General features: G+C 46.5%; 1 protein-coding gene across 7 annotated transcripts in view; it reads right to left on the reverse strand.

Moving 5' to 3' along the window:
• Window positions 1-18,436, reverse strand: part of PTPRM (protein tyrosine phosphatase receptor type M) — a 687,660-nt gene that overhangs the window by 514,506 nt on the left and 154,718 nt on the right. For all 7 annotated transcript variants that reach the window (XM_084778137.1, XM_084778138.1, XM_084778136.1 and 4 more), the window contains exon 2: window positions 3,629-3,751. In XM_084778137.1, the coding sequence (XP_084634263.1) occupies window positions 3,629-3,751 (123 nt within the window). The remainder of the gene's footprint in view (window positions 1-3,628; window positions 3,752-18,436) is intronic.

Genomic DNA, 18,436 nt, shown 5'->3' on the forward strand with positions numbered 1-18,436 from the left:
AGTGTGACTTAGTCTTCCAGGCCAGGAGCCACAGGGCTAACAAAATACACTGGGTTCTCACTTGGGTCCAAATCCAAGTTCGCATGCTCAGAGTAACAATCCTTATGATAGAAATTTAAAATTCCCTTCAGTGCTAATGAAGGTCAGTTCTTATGAAACAAGCCGCACAGTTGCCCATGAGGGAAAGTGTGTTGTTGTTTTCTCTTAAGAAAGCAGAATGGTACAGAACCTACTACGAAAGTATAGAGTTGAAGTACATAAAGTTGCATGACACTTGGCAGTTACTCCTCTTAAACATGCGTTTCCAGAGAGATGCTACCAGCTCACAGGAGTGAGCAAGTCAGCTGGATAAATGCCTCGCACAAGGAAGGTACCAAGGAACAAATCCCACACCTGACTTCAGAAAGGGACAGAGTAACAAAAAGGCTAAAATTAGGGGCTGGAGAGATGGCTCAGAGGCTAAGAGCATTGGCTGCTCTCCCAAACGTCCTGAGTTCAATTCCCAGCAATCACATGGTGGCTCACAACCATCTATAATGTGATCTAGTGCCCTCTTCTAGTGTGCACATGTACATGCAAGCAGAGCACTGTATACATAATAAATACATAAGTATTTTTAAAAAGCCAAAATTAGTTAGCATTCTGGGCTGTCATCATTCTGAAACTCATTTTGATGGGTTATTGCTGACAAGAATCACAGTGCAGCCAGGACTGTGGCACTAGGCAACGAAGGAGAGATTCAAGCCTGTTTATGTGGAAAAACCACAGAAACAGGAAGTGAAAGAAAATATGAAACCATGCTTTTGACTAATAATTATAATGTGAATATAGAAATTAGAAAAAATATAAGCCAAGATCTGAAACAACACACTCAGGTAAGGGTTGATACTAAAACAGCCTTGCTCAGCACTGCAAACTTCCCCAGTGTCAAAACAGAGGATGCAATTCTGTGCACCACTGAGTCTCTGCCCAGCTACGCAGGCCTGACCACACAGCTTAAACTGAGGCCCACTGTCTGTGTGCATGGCCATAGCTGTGTGCGATAAACTCCATGGACACTGAAATTTGAAATTCCTGTCTCAAAAAATATTATTCTCCTTTAAAAATGGATTTGGCCAAGAGGGCAACTGTTAATCTGAGTCAATACAACACCAGCCTACACATAGCTGACTAAATAGCACAGATATAAGAACAAATCCAAGTGTATTGTTAAATAAAGGCTTAAACAACAACCCCCATGGTTAACAAAAGCCATATGGCTCTCTACCATCCCTTCATCATAAGAAATTTTCATAGTTTTTGTTATTATATTTGCATATTTATTATTGTATGTGACATATATGACTCTCTCTGTCTGCATATGTATGTGTGTATCTGTTGTGTGTATGTATGTGTGTGTCTGTGTCTGTGTGTGTGTCTCTGTGTGTTATGTATGTGTGTCATGTGTGTAAATGTATGTGTGTCGTGTGTGTGTGTATATATATATATATATATATGTGTGTGTGTGTGTGTGTGTGTGTGTGTGTCTGTCTGTCTGTGTGTGTGTCTGTGTCTCCCTCTTTTTTCTCTCTGTGTATGTATGTATGTCTCTCTCTCTCTCTCTCTCTCTCTCTCTCTCTCTCTCTCTCTCTCTCTCTCTCGTGTGTGTGTGTGTGTGTGTGTGTGTGTGTGTGTGTGTGTGTGTATGTGTGTCTAGACTTCTAGACAGATTTGTTTCCTGCAATGAGAGGTAAGAACACAATTTTCTGGACTTGGTTCTCTCCTTCTTTCATGTTGATCTGGGTGTTGAGCTGGAGTCATCAGGCTTGGTGGCAAGCCTCTTTTCATTAAATGAGGTTCCTATGACCCAAATAGAATCAGCCCAGGCTGAAGAGGATTCTGCAATATTTGGGCTTCTTTTTGAAAGTAACTGCTTTTTTTTCAAACTGGAAAAATAAAATTTCAATGTAAAGGGTCACAGTAATGAAAGCAGATACACAGTGTGACGAATTACAAACTGGAGGCGTGGGGTTTAGCCCAGTAGTAGATGGAACACTTGCCCAACATGCACGTGGCCCTGGTTTCCATCCTTAGTGACACACAGGCATACAGAGAGGCATAGATTTCATCCAGTGGGAAGACAGACATAACATCAACCATGACCATGTATAGACACAGTTCTGAATTTCCACCACCTCAGCTTCTGTGGACACCAATGAACACCAAAGGACACCAGAGGATATGACACAGAAAGACTCAAAGGCTTTCAGGGCAGGAACACTGCTTGGGGAGGAACAATGTAGCAAGGACACAATCATGTGTCTCTCTGTCAATCACAGATAAGAAGGCACACAGGAGGTAGAGTGGGGCAAGCCAGGAGTGACCCGTGAAACCCAGAAGCAGCATTAAAAGGGACACATGCTCAAGAGAAAGAGAAAGAGAGCAAATCACAAAGTCAACTGGAGGAACCAAACAAGACTTGTGAAGATTCAGAAGTCTAGCAAAGCTACAGTGCTAAAGAGATTAGGGTTCTTGACTTGAGAATTGTAAGGAGTTAGCTGTGGGAAAGAGAGGAAAGACCATGGTGGGCATCATACTTGTTAAAGCTCATTAAGAACAACATTAGTGGGGCTGGACAGATGGCTTAGAGATTAAAGGCATTGACTGCTCCTCCAGAGGTCCTGAGTTCAATTCCTAGCAACCACATGGTGGCTCACAACCGTCTGTAATATGATCTGATGCCCTCTTCTGACCTGCAGGTGTACATGCAGGCAGAGCGCTGTATACATAATAAATAAATAAATGAATCGTTAAGAACATTAGATTCTACCTCGTGTTCAGAAGCTGCCTGTTCAAGATCACACCCAAGATCTAATTACGCTGCATGTAGACACAGTAATAAGAAGCTTGATGTTCATGAAAAAGTCTGAATATATGTTTTATCTGAAAACTAAATCTCAAGAATAGGTTTCAAAGAGTTTGAATCCTAAATGACATGTTTATCGGCCTATTTCAATAACGAATCTACACATCTAAAACTTTAAAAGAACTGCCAAGGTCATAGCCAGAACAGAGAGCCCCCACAGAGTCAGGCTCTGCTGCCATTAGATCAGTGGTCATCTTTCCACCCTTCCCACAAAAGATGGTTCTGGCTGCTGCTCAGTGAGGTAAGCAGTGTCTACAGGGCACGGCACTCACCAAGCACTTCTCTGTCAGGGAGCAATAAAGCACACACAGCCATGCTCTGAATGCTGTCAAGAGCATGATTTCCCAGGCACAAGAGCTCCCCCCGCCCCGAGCCCCCAAAGCTGAGCAAGGAGGGGGCCTTCTAGGTACTAGAGTCCTGTCCTTGACACATGGTCTCCAGAAGGGACATCCAACTGTTCCCCACATCTACTGCTCAAGAAAGGATCGTTTGGGTGGTGTCCACTAACTCAGCTAAGACATGTCCAAATATGGAGAGTGAACCGTCTTTAAAGAGAGGTGCAATTTTCACCACCCTCCCCAGCAAGTCAGCCATTGAGAACAGCACCTAGAGACCAACATGCTCTTCCACCCAGTCAATATCCTTGGACGGTGTGCTATGATTATCATTAAGACTCTCCAGATGCCCCTAGTTCAGAAAGAACACCGAACAGAGAGAGCAAACCTGAGGGCATCCATGGATCAGAGGTCGGCTTGGCCAAGGTGTTCACCTGCTCCCAGTTGAAGTCATCGTCGTCAGCTTGACTATATCCACAGGTGCTGTAGGGCTCATCAAAGAGGCAGCCACCTACAGTGGAGGAATGAGAGGCAAAGCAATGTGAGGTACAACAGGAAGTCTGAAATGAGCTGAGGTGCATCGGGAAAACAGCCTTCCAGGGGACATCAAAGCAAGTCTGACTTGACCTCTTGGCTTGGGACCTGTGAGTCTGACCACTTCTGTAACCTTGACAAGTGTTGCTGAGGGCTAACGATGCCTTACAAATACAGACACCTATGCTGCTCTCTAGAAGAAACCCAATGTCGGTGGAAGACAATTGAAATGAGCAAAATTAACATCCACATTTTCCAGATGAATACTGAACTTAGAAACTTTATCTTTCATTCAACACTTTAATAGGATTCCCTCAAATACTCAATATGTTTCAATTGAAAAATATAATTTGTTCAAAACCTAAAAAGAAATGTTTTCAGTAAAACACTGGTGTAAGAAGAGAAGAAGACAAGGCATACTGCAAATGCTGAGCATGGCCAGCAAAATATTAATATCCTTTTATTTCTTACACAGAAGCAGCTTTCAGATTATGGTCTAGGGAATTTGAGGTCTCATAATCAAAAATAGATCATGAAGTCACTTTATAGTCCACACAAGTCTCGGTGGCAGACATTTCAAGGCGAAACATGTGGGAAACATCTGCTTAATTCTGGGACAGTGAGTGAAGCTATTTAAAGGAAAAGACAGAAAGTGCAGTGTGCACATGTTCAGGGGCTCGGCTGCTTCACACCAGTGTCATCCAGCAGGGTAGTGGCTTTCCATCCCACCCTGCAGTCTCTCGGATGCCTGTGACCTTGAATTACTCAAGGTGGCAGGTCCTCGGCCAAATGGGTCACAGGGGACAGTGAATGATGACACTGACCACAGTGATGACTGTGAAAAGCCTGCTGTCCATTCTGTAGGGAACATCAGATATTACGTAATCAGTTGTGTAATAAATGAATCCTATTAATTCAACATATTAATTATAATTGTTGGCAGTTGCTTAGAAGGGAGGATTAGTGACGAGATGCACTTTTAGGGCTGCAATTGTGCTATGCCTGCCATGCACACTGTAGAGGCAAAGGGCAAGGAAAACAGCACTGACAAACCAGAGAGAAAGGTCACCTGACCCAATTTTTACACACACATCCTGCCCTCGAACCTAAAGGAGTCCTATGCTTTCCAAGCCAGCCAGTCTCGGAAGACACGAGGGACTGCATGTTTAGTAAGTAGGGAATTCCCAGATCACACGGAGCAGTCCTAGTCCCACCCTGTCTCCTGAAATGTGCACCCATTTGTCTTCCTTCAGCCCACGAGGTAACAGGAACGCTCCCAGAGCCAGCACGGGAACACTGACAATTTGAAAGGAGCTGTCGTGTTCTGCGCCTTAGCTTCCCCAGGCAATACAAGCTCTGCTCTCCCTGGTTCCTCCGGGGAGGTTTTCAGATCTGTCAGCATCCTGGCAGGTGTTCTCTGAACAGTGTCCCAGGGAACGGCACCCTGTGCTGGAGCAGGAACGCAGCTGACCCCTTCTCTTGACCTCACCCTAATAATAGCTTTGCCAAGAGCATTGGTCCATCCTGAGCTGAAAGCATGTGGCTTTCCATATCAGCAGTCAACTTTTTCTCCTTTGTGAGTGTGTGAGTATGTGAAAGTGTGTATGACTGTGTGTAATAAATATGTGTGAGAGTGTGTAACGATGTGCGTGTAAGAGAGAGTGTGTGTGAATGTGTCTGTGTGTGCAAGAGAGAAAGAGTATCTGTGAGAGAGAGTGTGTGTGTGTCTGTGTGTGTGAGGACGAGAGAGTGTGTGAGGATGTGTGTGAGAGTGTGTATGTGCGTGTCTGTGTGTGAGAGAGAAAGACTGTGTGTATGAGAGAGAGAGTGTGTGTGTGTCTATATGTGGGTATGAGAGAAAGAGCATGTATGTCTCTATGTGTGTGTATGAGAGAGTGTGTGTGTTTGTGTGTGAGTGTGAGAGAAAGAGTGTGTGTCTCTCTGTGTGTCTCTGTGTGTGTGTCTGTGTGTGTGTGCATGCACACAAGCATGCAGGACTGCTCACTTATCCTTACTAAGACCATTTCTCTTTCAGTGCGTCACTCCAACCCTTTGACTGCTCTGGCAGTCCTGACTCTGTCACCTGAAATTCATAATCCGTCCTATATTTACATTACAGAATGATCAAATTACTCACAAAATCAAAAATGCTTTTGAAGTTGAACTTTCTGTTTGCTGACATAGTTCAACAAGCTCACACACTTCCATTCCTCGTTTCAGGTGATGGTCAAGATCAAAATACCAGTGCACAAAAAACAATGCAAAGCCCATCACCATGAGGCTATGTGTGCAGCCCTACAGGAAGTGAACAATGTCTGTGTTCACGCACAATCACGTCCCCTGGAGCTCAGTATTATATACCGAGTGTTTCAAAACACTCCTCCAAACCCAAACGTGTCTGGGAAAAGGCCACTCCACCTGCATTTGAAGATATGACCAGGACTCTGTCCAAATCTGCCCGCATGTGCTGGAAAATGTTCAACAGGAGAGAGCCAAGAAAGCGTGGGTTGTCCCAAGCAGCCCTCTAAGCATGTAGCCTTGTCTCAGTCAGGAGCTCTAGACATGGGGTGAAGCCAGCAACCCATCTTCTAGAATGCTCTAAATACTAAGAGTTTCGACTAACCCTTGCCCTGGGAATGCCAGCTCATTGTCAAAGGTGCAGAATTAAGTTCCAAGTTTAACCCTGAGAACAAATGATCATCACACATCCCTCCTTTTACAGCGTTTTAACAGGTCCTCAAGCAAAGTGGATCTGTCCAGCACCCAGTACGGGCATTCCATGCTGACATTCCAATATGGGCGAGATGTTGAAAAACTATGCAAGCATTCCTGGGAAAAAAACAAGTCCTCTTTTGTTACAAACTGTAGTTGTGACACGGAGTATAGTTTCAGCACTGAAGGAACAAGCCAGACGGCACAAACAGCGCTGGTGTTAGCAGTAAAGAAAAGAGAATGGTAGTGAGTGTTGGCACAAAGGACCCCTGGGGAAAACACAGAGAGAATGCTGACTCCCTCACCACAGACAGAAACAGCAGGAACAGCACAAGTGTCCACAAAGCAACAAAAAGGCCACTAAGGATTTGGTCTTCCAACTGACTGCTGGCACTGAGGATGTAACCAGATGCTGAAGTGAGGATGGATGGATACAGTAATAAAGGGGGGACCACAAAGAGCAGCACATGCCAAGTTGAGGACAGGGGAGGGAAGGAGGGGAGGGGAGAGAAGAGGCAAGAACATTGTCTCATGTGCCAATGAGTTCAAGTGACAGCACATGCTGGTGAGGATGTGGAGAAAGGGGAACACTCCTCCATTGCTGGTGGAAGTGCAAACTTGTACAACCACTTTAGAAACCAATCTGATGCTTTCTCAGAAAATTGGGAATAGTTCTACCTCAAGATCCAGCTATACCACTCCTGGCCAAATACCCGAAAGGTGCTCCATCACACACCAAGGACATTTGCTCAACTATGTTCATAGCAGCTTTATTCATAATAGGCAGAAACTGGAAACAACCCAGATGTCCCTCAATGGAAGACTGGATAAAGAAACTGTGTTACATTTACACAACGGAATACTACTCAACTATTAAAAACAAGGAAATCATGAAATTTTCAGACAAGTGTGTGGAAGTAGAAATGATCATCTCGAGTGAGGTAACCCAGACCCAGGAAGGCACACATGGAATATACTCACTTGTAAGTGGATCTTAGGCATTTAGTGCAGGAAAACCACACTACATACATAGAGCCAAAGAAGATAAGTAACAAAGAGGACCCTCAGCAGGATGCTTAGATCCCACTCAGAGGGAGAAACAGAATAGACAGCAGAAGCCATTGAAGAGGGGGAACAGGGTAAGAGAGAAAGTGTGGAGAGGGGAGGACAGAGAGGGCTTGCAGAGAGAAGAAAAGCTGTGGGCGGGGGCATCTCTGTGACAAGCTGGAGACCTAAGTCAGGCTAGGCTCTCCTAGGAGGATATGGGGGTGACTCTAACTGAGAATCCTGGTAGCAGGGGTCACGAGACCAAAGAGGCCACCCTGTAACTAGAACTGACTCCTAGTGGATGGAGGGGAACACAAACCCACCCACAAAACCTCCGACCCAAAAGTTACCCTGCCTACAAGATGTGCAGGGATAAAGATAGAGCAGAGATTGAGAGAATGTCCAACCAATGTCTGGCCCAACCTGAGACCCTCCCCATGGGAGAGAGCCAACCTCTGACATCGTTAACAATACTCTGCTCTGCTTGCAGACAGGAGCCTAGCATAGCTGTCCTCTGAGAGGCTCCACCCAGCAGGGGACCCAAATAGATGCAGAGACTCACAGACAAACATTGAGCAGAGCATGAGGAGCCTTGTAGAAGAATCAGGGGAAGCATGGAAGGATCTGGAGGGGACAAGAACTCCACAAGAAGACAGACAGAGCCAACTAGCCAGGGCCTGGGGGTACTTGCGGAGACTGATGCAGAAACCAAGGACCATGCATGGACTGGACCTAGCCCTCTACACAGATGGAGCTAACAGGTTCCATGGGGGTTCTCTAGTGAGGGGACGGGCACTGTCTCTGACATGGACTCTGTTGCCTGCTTTTTGTTCACTTCCCCCTGGCAGGGCTGCCTTGCCAAGCTGCAGGGGAAGAGGATGTGACTTGATGTGCTGGAGCGGGTTAGTGTGGGGGGGTACGACTCCCGTTTTCTGAGGAGTAAGGGAAAGGGAAGATGGAGAAGAGGGAGGGAGGGTGGGACTGGAAGGAGAGGAGGGAGGTGGCTACAATCTGGATGCAAAGTGAATGAATGAATGAATGAATGAATGAATGAAGAGATTGGTAGAATTAAAAAAATAGGACGATTAAGTTTTTGCCCTTATGTAGTTTTTCATTGACGCAAGTGACAAGTTCCAGAGTCAAGCCCCCAGAAATTTTATTTTTAACGAAATCAACAGAGAGGAAGAACAGGTACCTTGGGTCTGGAGGGATGACTTGGCATTTAAGATCGCCTGCTGCTCTTTCAGAAAACCTGCATTCTGGTCCCAGTCCCAAACTGGGCTGTTCACAGTCACCCATGCCTCCAGGTCCAGGGGATTCACTCAGGGCTTTCTTTTGGCTTCTGTGGGCACCTGCACTTATATGCACCATACACAGACACACACCCACATACAGACACACACCCATACACACACCCACACACAGATACACCCCACACCCACACACCCACACATTTGGTTCTCTACAAAAGCTACAAATGCTACAAATGCTCTCAGCCTCTGAGCCAAAGCTCTAGCCCCACACTGCCCTTCCTTATTTCCTTATGTATGTATGTATGTATGTATGTATGTGTTTATTTATTTATTTAAATCATGAGCTACCTGGGGCACTCTCACTGCAGTGCCTGCTGTGCGTCTGACTATGGAGCAGATAGTACATGTCAATGATCTTTGGCAATCTCCTCCTTGGTCTATGGGCTTCCAGATTCCAGTAGTTTTTGGTTTTGGTTTTGAGATTCATGTGTCTGCATCTCTGAGTTTGAGGTCAGTCCAGTCTACAGAGTGAGTTCCAGGACAGCCAGTGCTGTACAGAGAAATCCGAGAAACCCTCCCTGAACCCTCAAAAGGCAGTGCATTCTCTTAAATTCAATGTAGAACTGGCCTGCAAGAATTTTACTAGAAAAACGCAAACATAAGTATGGTAGAATATCCCTCTAGACATTAAAAAAGAAAAACACTATCTTAATTCAACCCGGATACCATTGATCTGGATTCAGATCTCAAGATGACACTTGACTTTAGGGTCCAATATCTTCACTTTTTTTTTTTTATGGCTGAAAACTATAAGACAGTTAAATGTTAATGAACTCTCTGCAAACTGTGGCTCTCCAACATTCTTTTATGCTGACAATAATTAGGTAGCAAGCCCAGTTGTCTAGAAAGGTCACTCCTGATCTATGAAAATAAAATATTGCCATTTGCATACTGGAGGGAATTTATCTTGCCTCCTCTCTGGAGTAACACAGATGGCTCTTTTCACCAACAGTGATGGGAAATAATTACCCTACAAGGCATAAAGGAGGTGGCCTCCCTGTGCTCCAGAGAGGCATTTACAAGGTTTCATACCCATCTGAATAGTCGTAGACAACAGAGCAGAAACAAACAGGCACAGGCTGTAGTCAGAAGTCATCTCGAAGGACTGGCAAGATGGCTCAGTGGGTAAAGCAGCTTGCAGTACAAGCCAGGCAACCCACGTGCAATCCCTGGTACCCACGTAAAGGTGGGTGCAAAGAACTGATCTTCACAAATTTCTCCTGCTAAGCACACATGCGTGCTGTGGCGATTGTGCTCACAAACATGCATCAAGCTCACACAGACGTGAATTATTAATTCATTTGCTTTTTGGGGTTGCTCAGCAGCTAAAAGTCCTTCTTGCTTCTCCGGAGGACCTCAGCTCAGCTCCCAGCACCGATCTGGCAGCTCACAACCACGTCCACTTCCCTCCTCTGGCCTCTGTGTGCACCTGCACAAAAGTGGCACCTACAGACAAATCTAAAATAAACTTCCTTTGACTGCATCCTGAAGTCATGCTGCCCCGATCCAGCTCACATTTACACACAGCTTACAAACTAAACGATTCCCTGCTTACGTGCAGAATCACTTCCATGTGATCTTCTCACCTTTGTGAACAGCAGCGCAGTCTACTAACTTCATTCCAGAGGATTCAAAGATGCTACCAAGGTCCCTACGGTTTGGGGCAGGTGCTGTTAACCTGAAACCGACTGCATGGGCTGACCTTTTAAATCAATCCTCAGCATGTGAGAGTTCCTTTAAGCAGCCTGTGGGCTCCAACGTCCTCTGCTAGCCGCAGGCACTGATTCCTTAAAGTGGGCAAACGCTAGCCAACTTCTGGGGGCACTGTCATTTTTGCCTGTTCCTCAAACCCACTGTGAGTTTTCTGCCTCGATGTGTGTGATTCAAAGAACTTACTTTATAACATGAAATAATAGGTGTATTTAATGTGCTTTAATTTAATTGTTTGTTTTTTCTAAAACCCTAGAGGCAAACAGCAGTAGTTTTCAAATTCCTGTGTCAGCCATAAGCTTTAACTCCCCGTAACATTGATTGCTCTGAGGTCCTGTGGGTCACACCCCTGTTGGTGATCAAGTGAACCTTTCCCAGGGGTCACCTAAAATCATCAGAAAACACAGATACTTACATTACAATTCAGAACAGTAGCAAATCACAGTGATGAAGCAACGACAAAAGACATGAGGAACTGTGTCAAAGGGCCGAGGCATTAGGAAGATTGAGAACCACTCACTGGTCTAGACCTACATTTCCTGTCCCAGTTGGCAAGAGCTGAGGTTTCTCCTGGGAGAGGGTGCAGGACAGAGCGTGCAGGAAGATGTGCGCCTACTAGGTGCCTAGTAGGGTCCTTAGCAAACCAAAGAGGGACCTGCTCTGGTCCTGAGCTCTCCAGCTGCAGCGTGTCCTGGAGCCTCTCCAGAGCCTTCACAGTGGGGCACTGCCGCATGCCCTGCTCTCTGGGTCATGTCTCCTCTGAGGTCTGCAGGTGCACCCTTGCCAGAGCTCCCTTCAGCCACTAGCCTTGGCCAGGCTCAGCTCCACGTCTGGGCTGGGGTGGGGCTGCCCTACACCCTGCCATCCCTTAGTCATCAGCCTCTGCTCTTCCAACAGTAACGGTGCAGCCTTTGGATGCTGCTTCCCACATCCCAGCCCCCGTGTTATGTCTGCCTCCCTGGAGACAGGGACCCTGCCTGACCCCAGGAATGGACCCTGACTGACCACTCCTATTTTTACAAACGGGAGTTTAGCATGATCAGATAGCTCCCCCAATCACCCTGAAGTTCCCATTCGTAGCCAGCAGCTCACTCAAGGTCTACATGCAAAACCTAGGCTCTCTTCTCTGGGCACCTTTCACAGACCTCACCAAAGCCAGTCAGCGACACTCCGATTGCCACTGGCCCGCACTGTAAGGGAGCAACTGAAGGCAAGGCCTCTGCAAAGTAAGTGGGGGCCAATGCAGTGTCCATTTCACAAGCATGTAAGATAAATTTGCATCCTGAGTTGTTCTGCCTTGAACTGGTGGGACGGGCTTACAGACTGGAGCAGATAGACTTACAGACATGGTTCTGATTATAGTCCACTTAGAGTTTCTCTGTGGAAGAAGGCTGTGATGCCCCTTGAGGGACTTTCTAGCGCATTTTACCCATTTGTTCTAAATACAGGATGACCCCACTTAAGGCAGGCTTTATCACACACACACAAGAGTATTAAATGGGTCTCTCCATGGAGAAAACACACCAAAAAAAAAAAAAATGCTAAAAATGCTCCCTCAAAGAATTAATGCCCAGTGTTGTCTTTTCATGCAATACATGGGACCGCAGGTGGTTCTAACCATTTATTTAAATCTTTATAACCGTGGAGGGCAAATAGCTATAAGCTACACAATTCAAAGGATAAGCAGGAAGTGATCTATAACGGACATGATTGTTTTAAGAGTTAAAGAAGAAGTGTCTATACCCACACAGCGGAGCCCCGGCCTTCCTCGCCTAAATCACACTGGCATCGACATTTAATTGCCTGCCAAACGATAAAAGTATACGGCGCCTCTGAAACTTTGTGAGTGTGCTATGATGTTTAGTGGATCAGACACTGAGCATTATAGAAAAGCTCTCCGACATAATTTAATCTAGCAAGCAGTTTTTACACATCGCACAGGCGTTTAAACGGCTAATGCGATGCTCTATTGTAAAACATGCCGTTTGCCCATGGACACGTTTTTGCATGGTGCAAAGCAAATGAGCTTGTTTCCAAAGTTTCTATGGCTTATTACTTTTACCACAGCCTTCATTTCCTGTCGATCTATAGATTCCTAATATTTAAAAAGGCTGGGCAGCAACAAGCAGTAAAGTGTTTCATTTTGTTTTTTCCTTTTTGATCTTAAAAATCTTTGGTTTTTAGTGGGTGGGGTCATAATTTCTATTCCTAAATTCTCCAGTGATTACAGACTCACTGTGCAGTTGTGTATCTACCTAGTGACCCTGTCCTCCACACCACAGTCCACCCAGTGACACTGTCCTCCACACCACAGTCCACCCAGTGACACTGTCCTCCACACCACAGTCCACCCAGTGACACTGTCCTCCACACCACAGTCCACCCAGTGACACTGTCCTCCACACCACAGTCCACCCAGTGACCCTGTCCTCCACACCACAGTCCACCCAGTGACACTGTCCTCCACACCACAGTCCACCCTGTGACACTGTCCTCCACACCACAGTCCACCCAGTGACACTGTCCTCCACAACACAGTCCACCCAGTGACACTGCCCTCCACACCACAGTCCAGACATTGCACTATAAAACTCAGCTGGCTGCCTCTGCCTTACAGTGAAGACTTAGGAAAGAAAACACTGCCGAGGGGAGTAGGTAGTCAGCTCAAGACGGAGCATGTGCTCCCTTGAATCCTGCGCCTCAGGTTCCCGCACTGGGACAGAGATTATCAAGTGGGTCCTGGGGCCAGCTGCATCTGTGGGACCACGATAGGAACACAACTTTCCAGGTACACCCCAACTCCTCAGTCAGATGCTGTGGCCCCTGAGCTACGTGGGTTTTACCAAGCCTCCAGTGACTCTAATGTAGACTGTTTGACAATCAATCTCCGAGAATAACACATTTTACTAGAACTCCTGGGACCCACCTTGGGGATCTGCGGCTTTTAAAAAGGTCCCAGAATAATCTATCACTGACCTATTTCTAAAGAACTGCTCTAGATTGGTAGCTTTGAATAGTTTAAAAAGACACTGTCACGTCCTGGGGAGGACAGAGGATGGGTCAGGGGCAGATGCTTAGAGTGAGGGAGGCCATGGGGCACCTAAAAATGGGGGACATTGTTTTTTTTAAAGTCATATCACTACATGTTTGTTATTTATGAGTTATGTTTGCATGGTACATGTATGGTGCATGTACAAGCACCACAGCATGCGTGCAATCGGCTTTTTAAAGCGTTACTAGAAAAAGATCTGTAAGTTGAAACCCAAATTCTTTGTGCCGTGAACAGCCAGACACACTCTAGTCACTCAAAATCACCTGACCTTTCTGTCATCACAGCTTTGAATACACTTAAGAGTTTAGTCATAAGCTCCTCAAAAAGGAAGGACAATTAAACGTCAGGGCTGGCTCAGAGAACTAACTCCCGTGTTCCCATTCCCTGCCGGGATTCCCTCCACCTGCCATTTTTCTCTTAGGTTGATCCACTCAACAAGCAGAAAACAATCATGATAAGACAAACACAGAAAATTAATAGAAGGTAGGGTCTCATCCATGCCCGGGAGCGCTCCTGCCTGCTTGCTGTGAGTTACAAACCCATTTCTTGATAACTTTGTAGCATAAGTTACTGTCTGACGCAGCAGATAAACTGAATTCGGCCAGTCAGTCATGCTGGCTAAGTGCACATACCTCGAGGAAACACATCTCCACCCATTACAGTCACTGAGCAGGATCACGTTATAAGGAAAAGGCATGCACCATTTCATGTATCCTCTTGGCATTATAAACCATTTATTCTAATTTCCTATGAGTAGGGGAATGGCTAATCAAACACATGCACTGAACTGGGGCCAGGGAGGCGGGTTCGGAGGTTTGGAGGAGTCCTGGTCTGCCTGTAACAGGTCTTGCTCACCGTGTGGCTTCCAGAGCTAAGCAGCCTCTATGAGCTCTGGAGGCAAAGGGAAACAGGCCATAGGGAATCGGAGCACTTGGTCCAGATGCCCCAGACCCACTGAGACTGAGGAATGAGAAGAACGGCCTGCGGCTCTTCCTGACCCAGAAGTTCTCCCAAGCGGCCTCTGTTCCTTCATTCTCCATGCTTGACACAGTGAGGCATCTCACTACTCTTGGGCAACTCCCAGGTCTAAAGACCTTGAGCTAATAAGCTGTGTCAACGCTTCCTATCACTTGAGTCTATGCTCACCTGAGGAACCAGCTGTCTCTTTGAAAAGCCACCATTGAAAAGACTGAGGAATTGTATGCTGTCTTTAGACTCCGAAGTTCAAGGAAGGATTTTTTTTCATGGATAGTTTTGATCATGAGCAAATCTGAGAATCTACTCCCTCTGGGATACACCTCCCTAACACCCATTACTAGCCACCATGGAAACAGTGAAGGTTAAACCTGTTGGTACATGCCAAAGAGTGGCCACTGAGTCAAGATGATGAATATTTGAAACTATATGTGGCTCACAGCACCTCAGAGAGAAACACCAATGAATAGGGGTTTCTGTACATTGTCTATACTGACTGGGTCGCTTAGCTCTCTGCTAGACAGCTTCTGACCCACATGAGTCTCTCAAGGCTTTCCCCCAGCACTTCCTCATCCCTCCTATACCGTGGCGTGAGTCTCAGGCCAGGTCTTCACTTGACTGACACATTCCGACATAACTATTTCCTACAGCATATCCTGTACACTTCCTCTTCTTATACGTAAATCTTCTCATTGACTCTTAACTTCCCATGGGAAAGCATTTCAATTTTGTCATGTAACGTACATTGTTGGCTTTATTAGTTTGGGGGGATGTCAGAGACGTCGAGCCCATCTACCTTTTGAGATTATTACCCCGGTTTCCTTTTAATCATATACCTAATAATAGACGGCTATTCATCTTCAGTGCAATGCCACCCATTTGTGCACACAGCTCTTCCGCCCACTGAACAAAGTACGCTCCACTCCCAGCGTCTATCTGAATATTCTTATTCATTCTTTGAATGCCAGGGCGGAGGCCACCTCTCTGAGGTCATTTGTTATGGATGCCATCTCACAGATAAGATCTGCCATTCCTTCCTGTCAACCAGGGCTCTAGAGAACAGGTCATCCTGGTGTTCCTACAACAAAGACTGCGGCTCAACCTCACCGTGGCCATGGTGGTTTTTCCCTGCCATACTGCAAGTGACTAATGAGGCAGGGGATGTCTGTTCATCTCTGCACCCCTAATCCCCAGGCCCAGAAAATGCTTGGTCTTCATTAAATAGAATTATGGGAAGAGTTTTTATGACTAAGTGAAGAACAGCCTCTACTCAGGGTTCTGTGTATGGCAGAAAGGAAGGTGAGAGAAAACCGTCCCCGGGGCCCCAGTCACTGCACGTCGACATCTGGGCCACAGCAATGGAAGAAGTCTTCTTGCTCCTGGAGTGCTCTCCTTTCTGATGCGACTGGTGGCATCTGCCTGCCTCTCTCAGCCACTTCTGATTAGGACATAGGTGTCCATCATCAAATCAGGGCAGGAAAAAGAAAGGATAGAAGAAGGGAGCAGACAGAAGACGATGGGACGATAACTCAGGGGACATAGAGGGTTAAAAGGAACAAAGCGGAGATTCTGTAGGAGGGACACGGAAGAACGCAGGCCGTCCTGAGGCTCTCCTTCTCCTAAACCATGACGAGGAAAAAGAAAGCAGAGAGCCAGCAACTGGAGGCAAGACCGTGAAGATCTCCCAGGCCTGCTAGTCTAAGAATCTGCATAATGCGGCTACTGTTCAGCTGACCTCAGCGCAAGTCAACAAAAACACAGACTGGATGGAGCATACCGGGGCTCCGCTTAAAGGCAGCAGTCACGTTGGCTTTCAGGTTTGAAACTCGGAAGAATGTTGCGAGTACTTGCTACATACACAGCTTTCAAGTCTGTGGGGTAGGAAACCAGTCACCACGTAGTAACAAACTTTGTTGCTCCAGCCTAAAGAAAGCAAGCTTTGAAGACCGTGACTTCTTACATAATATTTAAAATTAGAAAACACATTCCATGCAAAAATCCTCCGAGCTGAGAGCAAGGCTGACAGAGCACAAAACTGCAGTGAGTCAGCTTCCCCCGCCCGCTCATCATTCTCTCAGACCAATTAGTCGCTCAAATGTAGGGAACTGGGAGCATTAGTCTTCGCAGGGTCACTGTGGCTACTATGTCTCTCTTGTCCTAATTAAGTGCCCGCTCAATGATCTGGTCACACTTTAGCCTGCAGCCCACAGTGGACTTCAAAGAGCAGGCTGGCTGAGAGTAGCAAGCTGGGCCCGGCAGCGGGAGGTCTGTGCAAAGCAACTGGCAGGTACAGGAGAGACACAGTGGCAGCAGTGTACCCAGACACGAGCTCCTACCAAAGCTCCTACCCTGTAAGCTTCGTTTCCAGATCATTAAAGGCAGTGGTGAAAGGTGGCATGTTGGGAGCTGCAGCCACCGTTCTCTCCATGACCATGACACCTTGGCCATCACAGCAAACACATTGGCAACAGTTGTCCCTCTGTAGTTGCTGAGTCCCACCCATGGAACTAAAATCGCCACCACCAGTAATGTGCTCACTTGTATCCTGGGACTGAGAGAAAAATGAGACAACACTCCCGCTTTTCAACAACACACTTGACTGACGCAAACATTCTCAGGCTGGGAGTGAAAACCAAGTGGCACCAATTTTGACCACCCCCTCCCCCACATGCTTTATAAATTTCAGGGAGATATTTATCGAAGAACTGCCAATGCGACCTTAACTATGGGACAGTAAGGTGAGCCTTTCACTAATAACTCTCAATAAGGAAACACATTCTATTCCACTGTTTCACATTGCTAGCTTCAAAATTAAAACGGAAAACCCATGGGGACACCAGAAGATTTAATTAGGTCAGGGGCAATGTGTGGACCTGAATTATTTCTTGAAAAGTAAGAGGTCTACTGTTGCAGGTGAACGGTGCGGTCCATGGAACACCCGCCTCCCCCCAACACTGAGCTATTCTGGTAGATTTGTTCCTAATCGACAAGTTGGGTAGAGAAACCTCACTTCCCTCCCACGTTTCTGTGAGAAAATCTGAACCGCCAACTTGTCTTCTCATAGAACAGTTTCGACTCTTCCAAGGCTTCAGGACCGCCACACGGCCTTGTCCCTCTCTGTGCCCTGCCTTTCGCCTTGCTCAGTGATGCTGAAAGCCAGCATTTTAGGGTGACCTTGAGGATACAAAAGAGCTGGCCACGAGGTCTGACTCCTTTTGGCAGAAATGTTGTAACTCCCCAGGGTGTCAGACTCTCAGGGACAAATCCATAGTTAGTACAAGGATAACTCAGTGGCTACCTGTACCAGATTGGCAGGGATCTTTTGTTAATGCACTTGGGCCATTTCCTTGCCCACTCAAACCATTATCCAGTCTGAAAGACATGCCACACCATCACTCAACTGTCTCTGGGGAACTCAAACTATCATCTCTACCAAACGAAAGGGCTATGGCCTCTAGTCTACTCTCCACACTCCTGCTTGTGTGCATGCTGCTGCTTCCCTCTTTCATGTACCGTTCTCCCATGCCTTTGCCTGGAGAACTTCACAGCACACTTTGAGACCACGGAGACCACAAAGGCCATGGAGGCCACTGAGACCATGGAGATCATGGAGACCACGGGGACCACAGAGACCACAGAGACCACAAAGGCCATGGAGGCCACGGAGACCATGGCCACAGAAGGAATCAATTTCCTGTTCCCTCTGCACTAACACTGTCATTCTCATCCATCCAAGTCATCCCTGCTGGGGTTCGTTTGTGCCCTCGAACTCCCACTGACACAGTAAGCAAGCACCAGCTACGAGGTATCCTAGGTCACTTATAACCTGTCTGTACTTAATGCTGAGAGATGT

The sequence above is a fragment of the Acomys minous genome (assembly GCF_964271855.1).
Source record: "Acomys minous genome assembly, chromosome: 4".
In the NCBI taxonomy this organism is placed as follows: Eukaryota; Metazoa; Chordata; class Mammalia; order Rodentia; family Muridae; genus Acomys; species Acomys minous.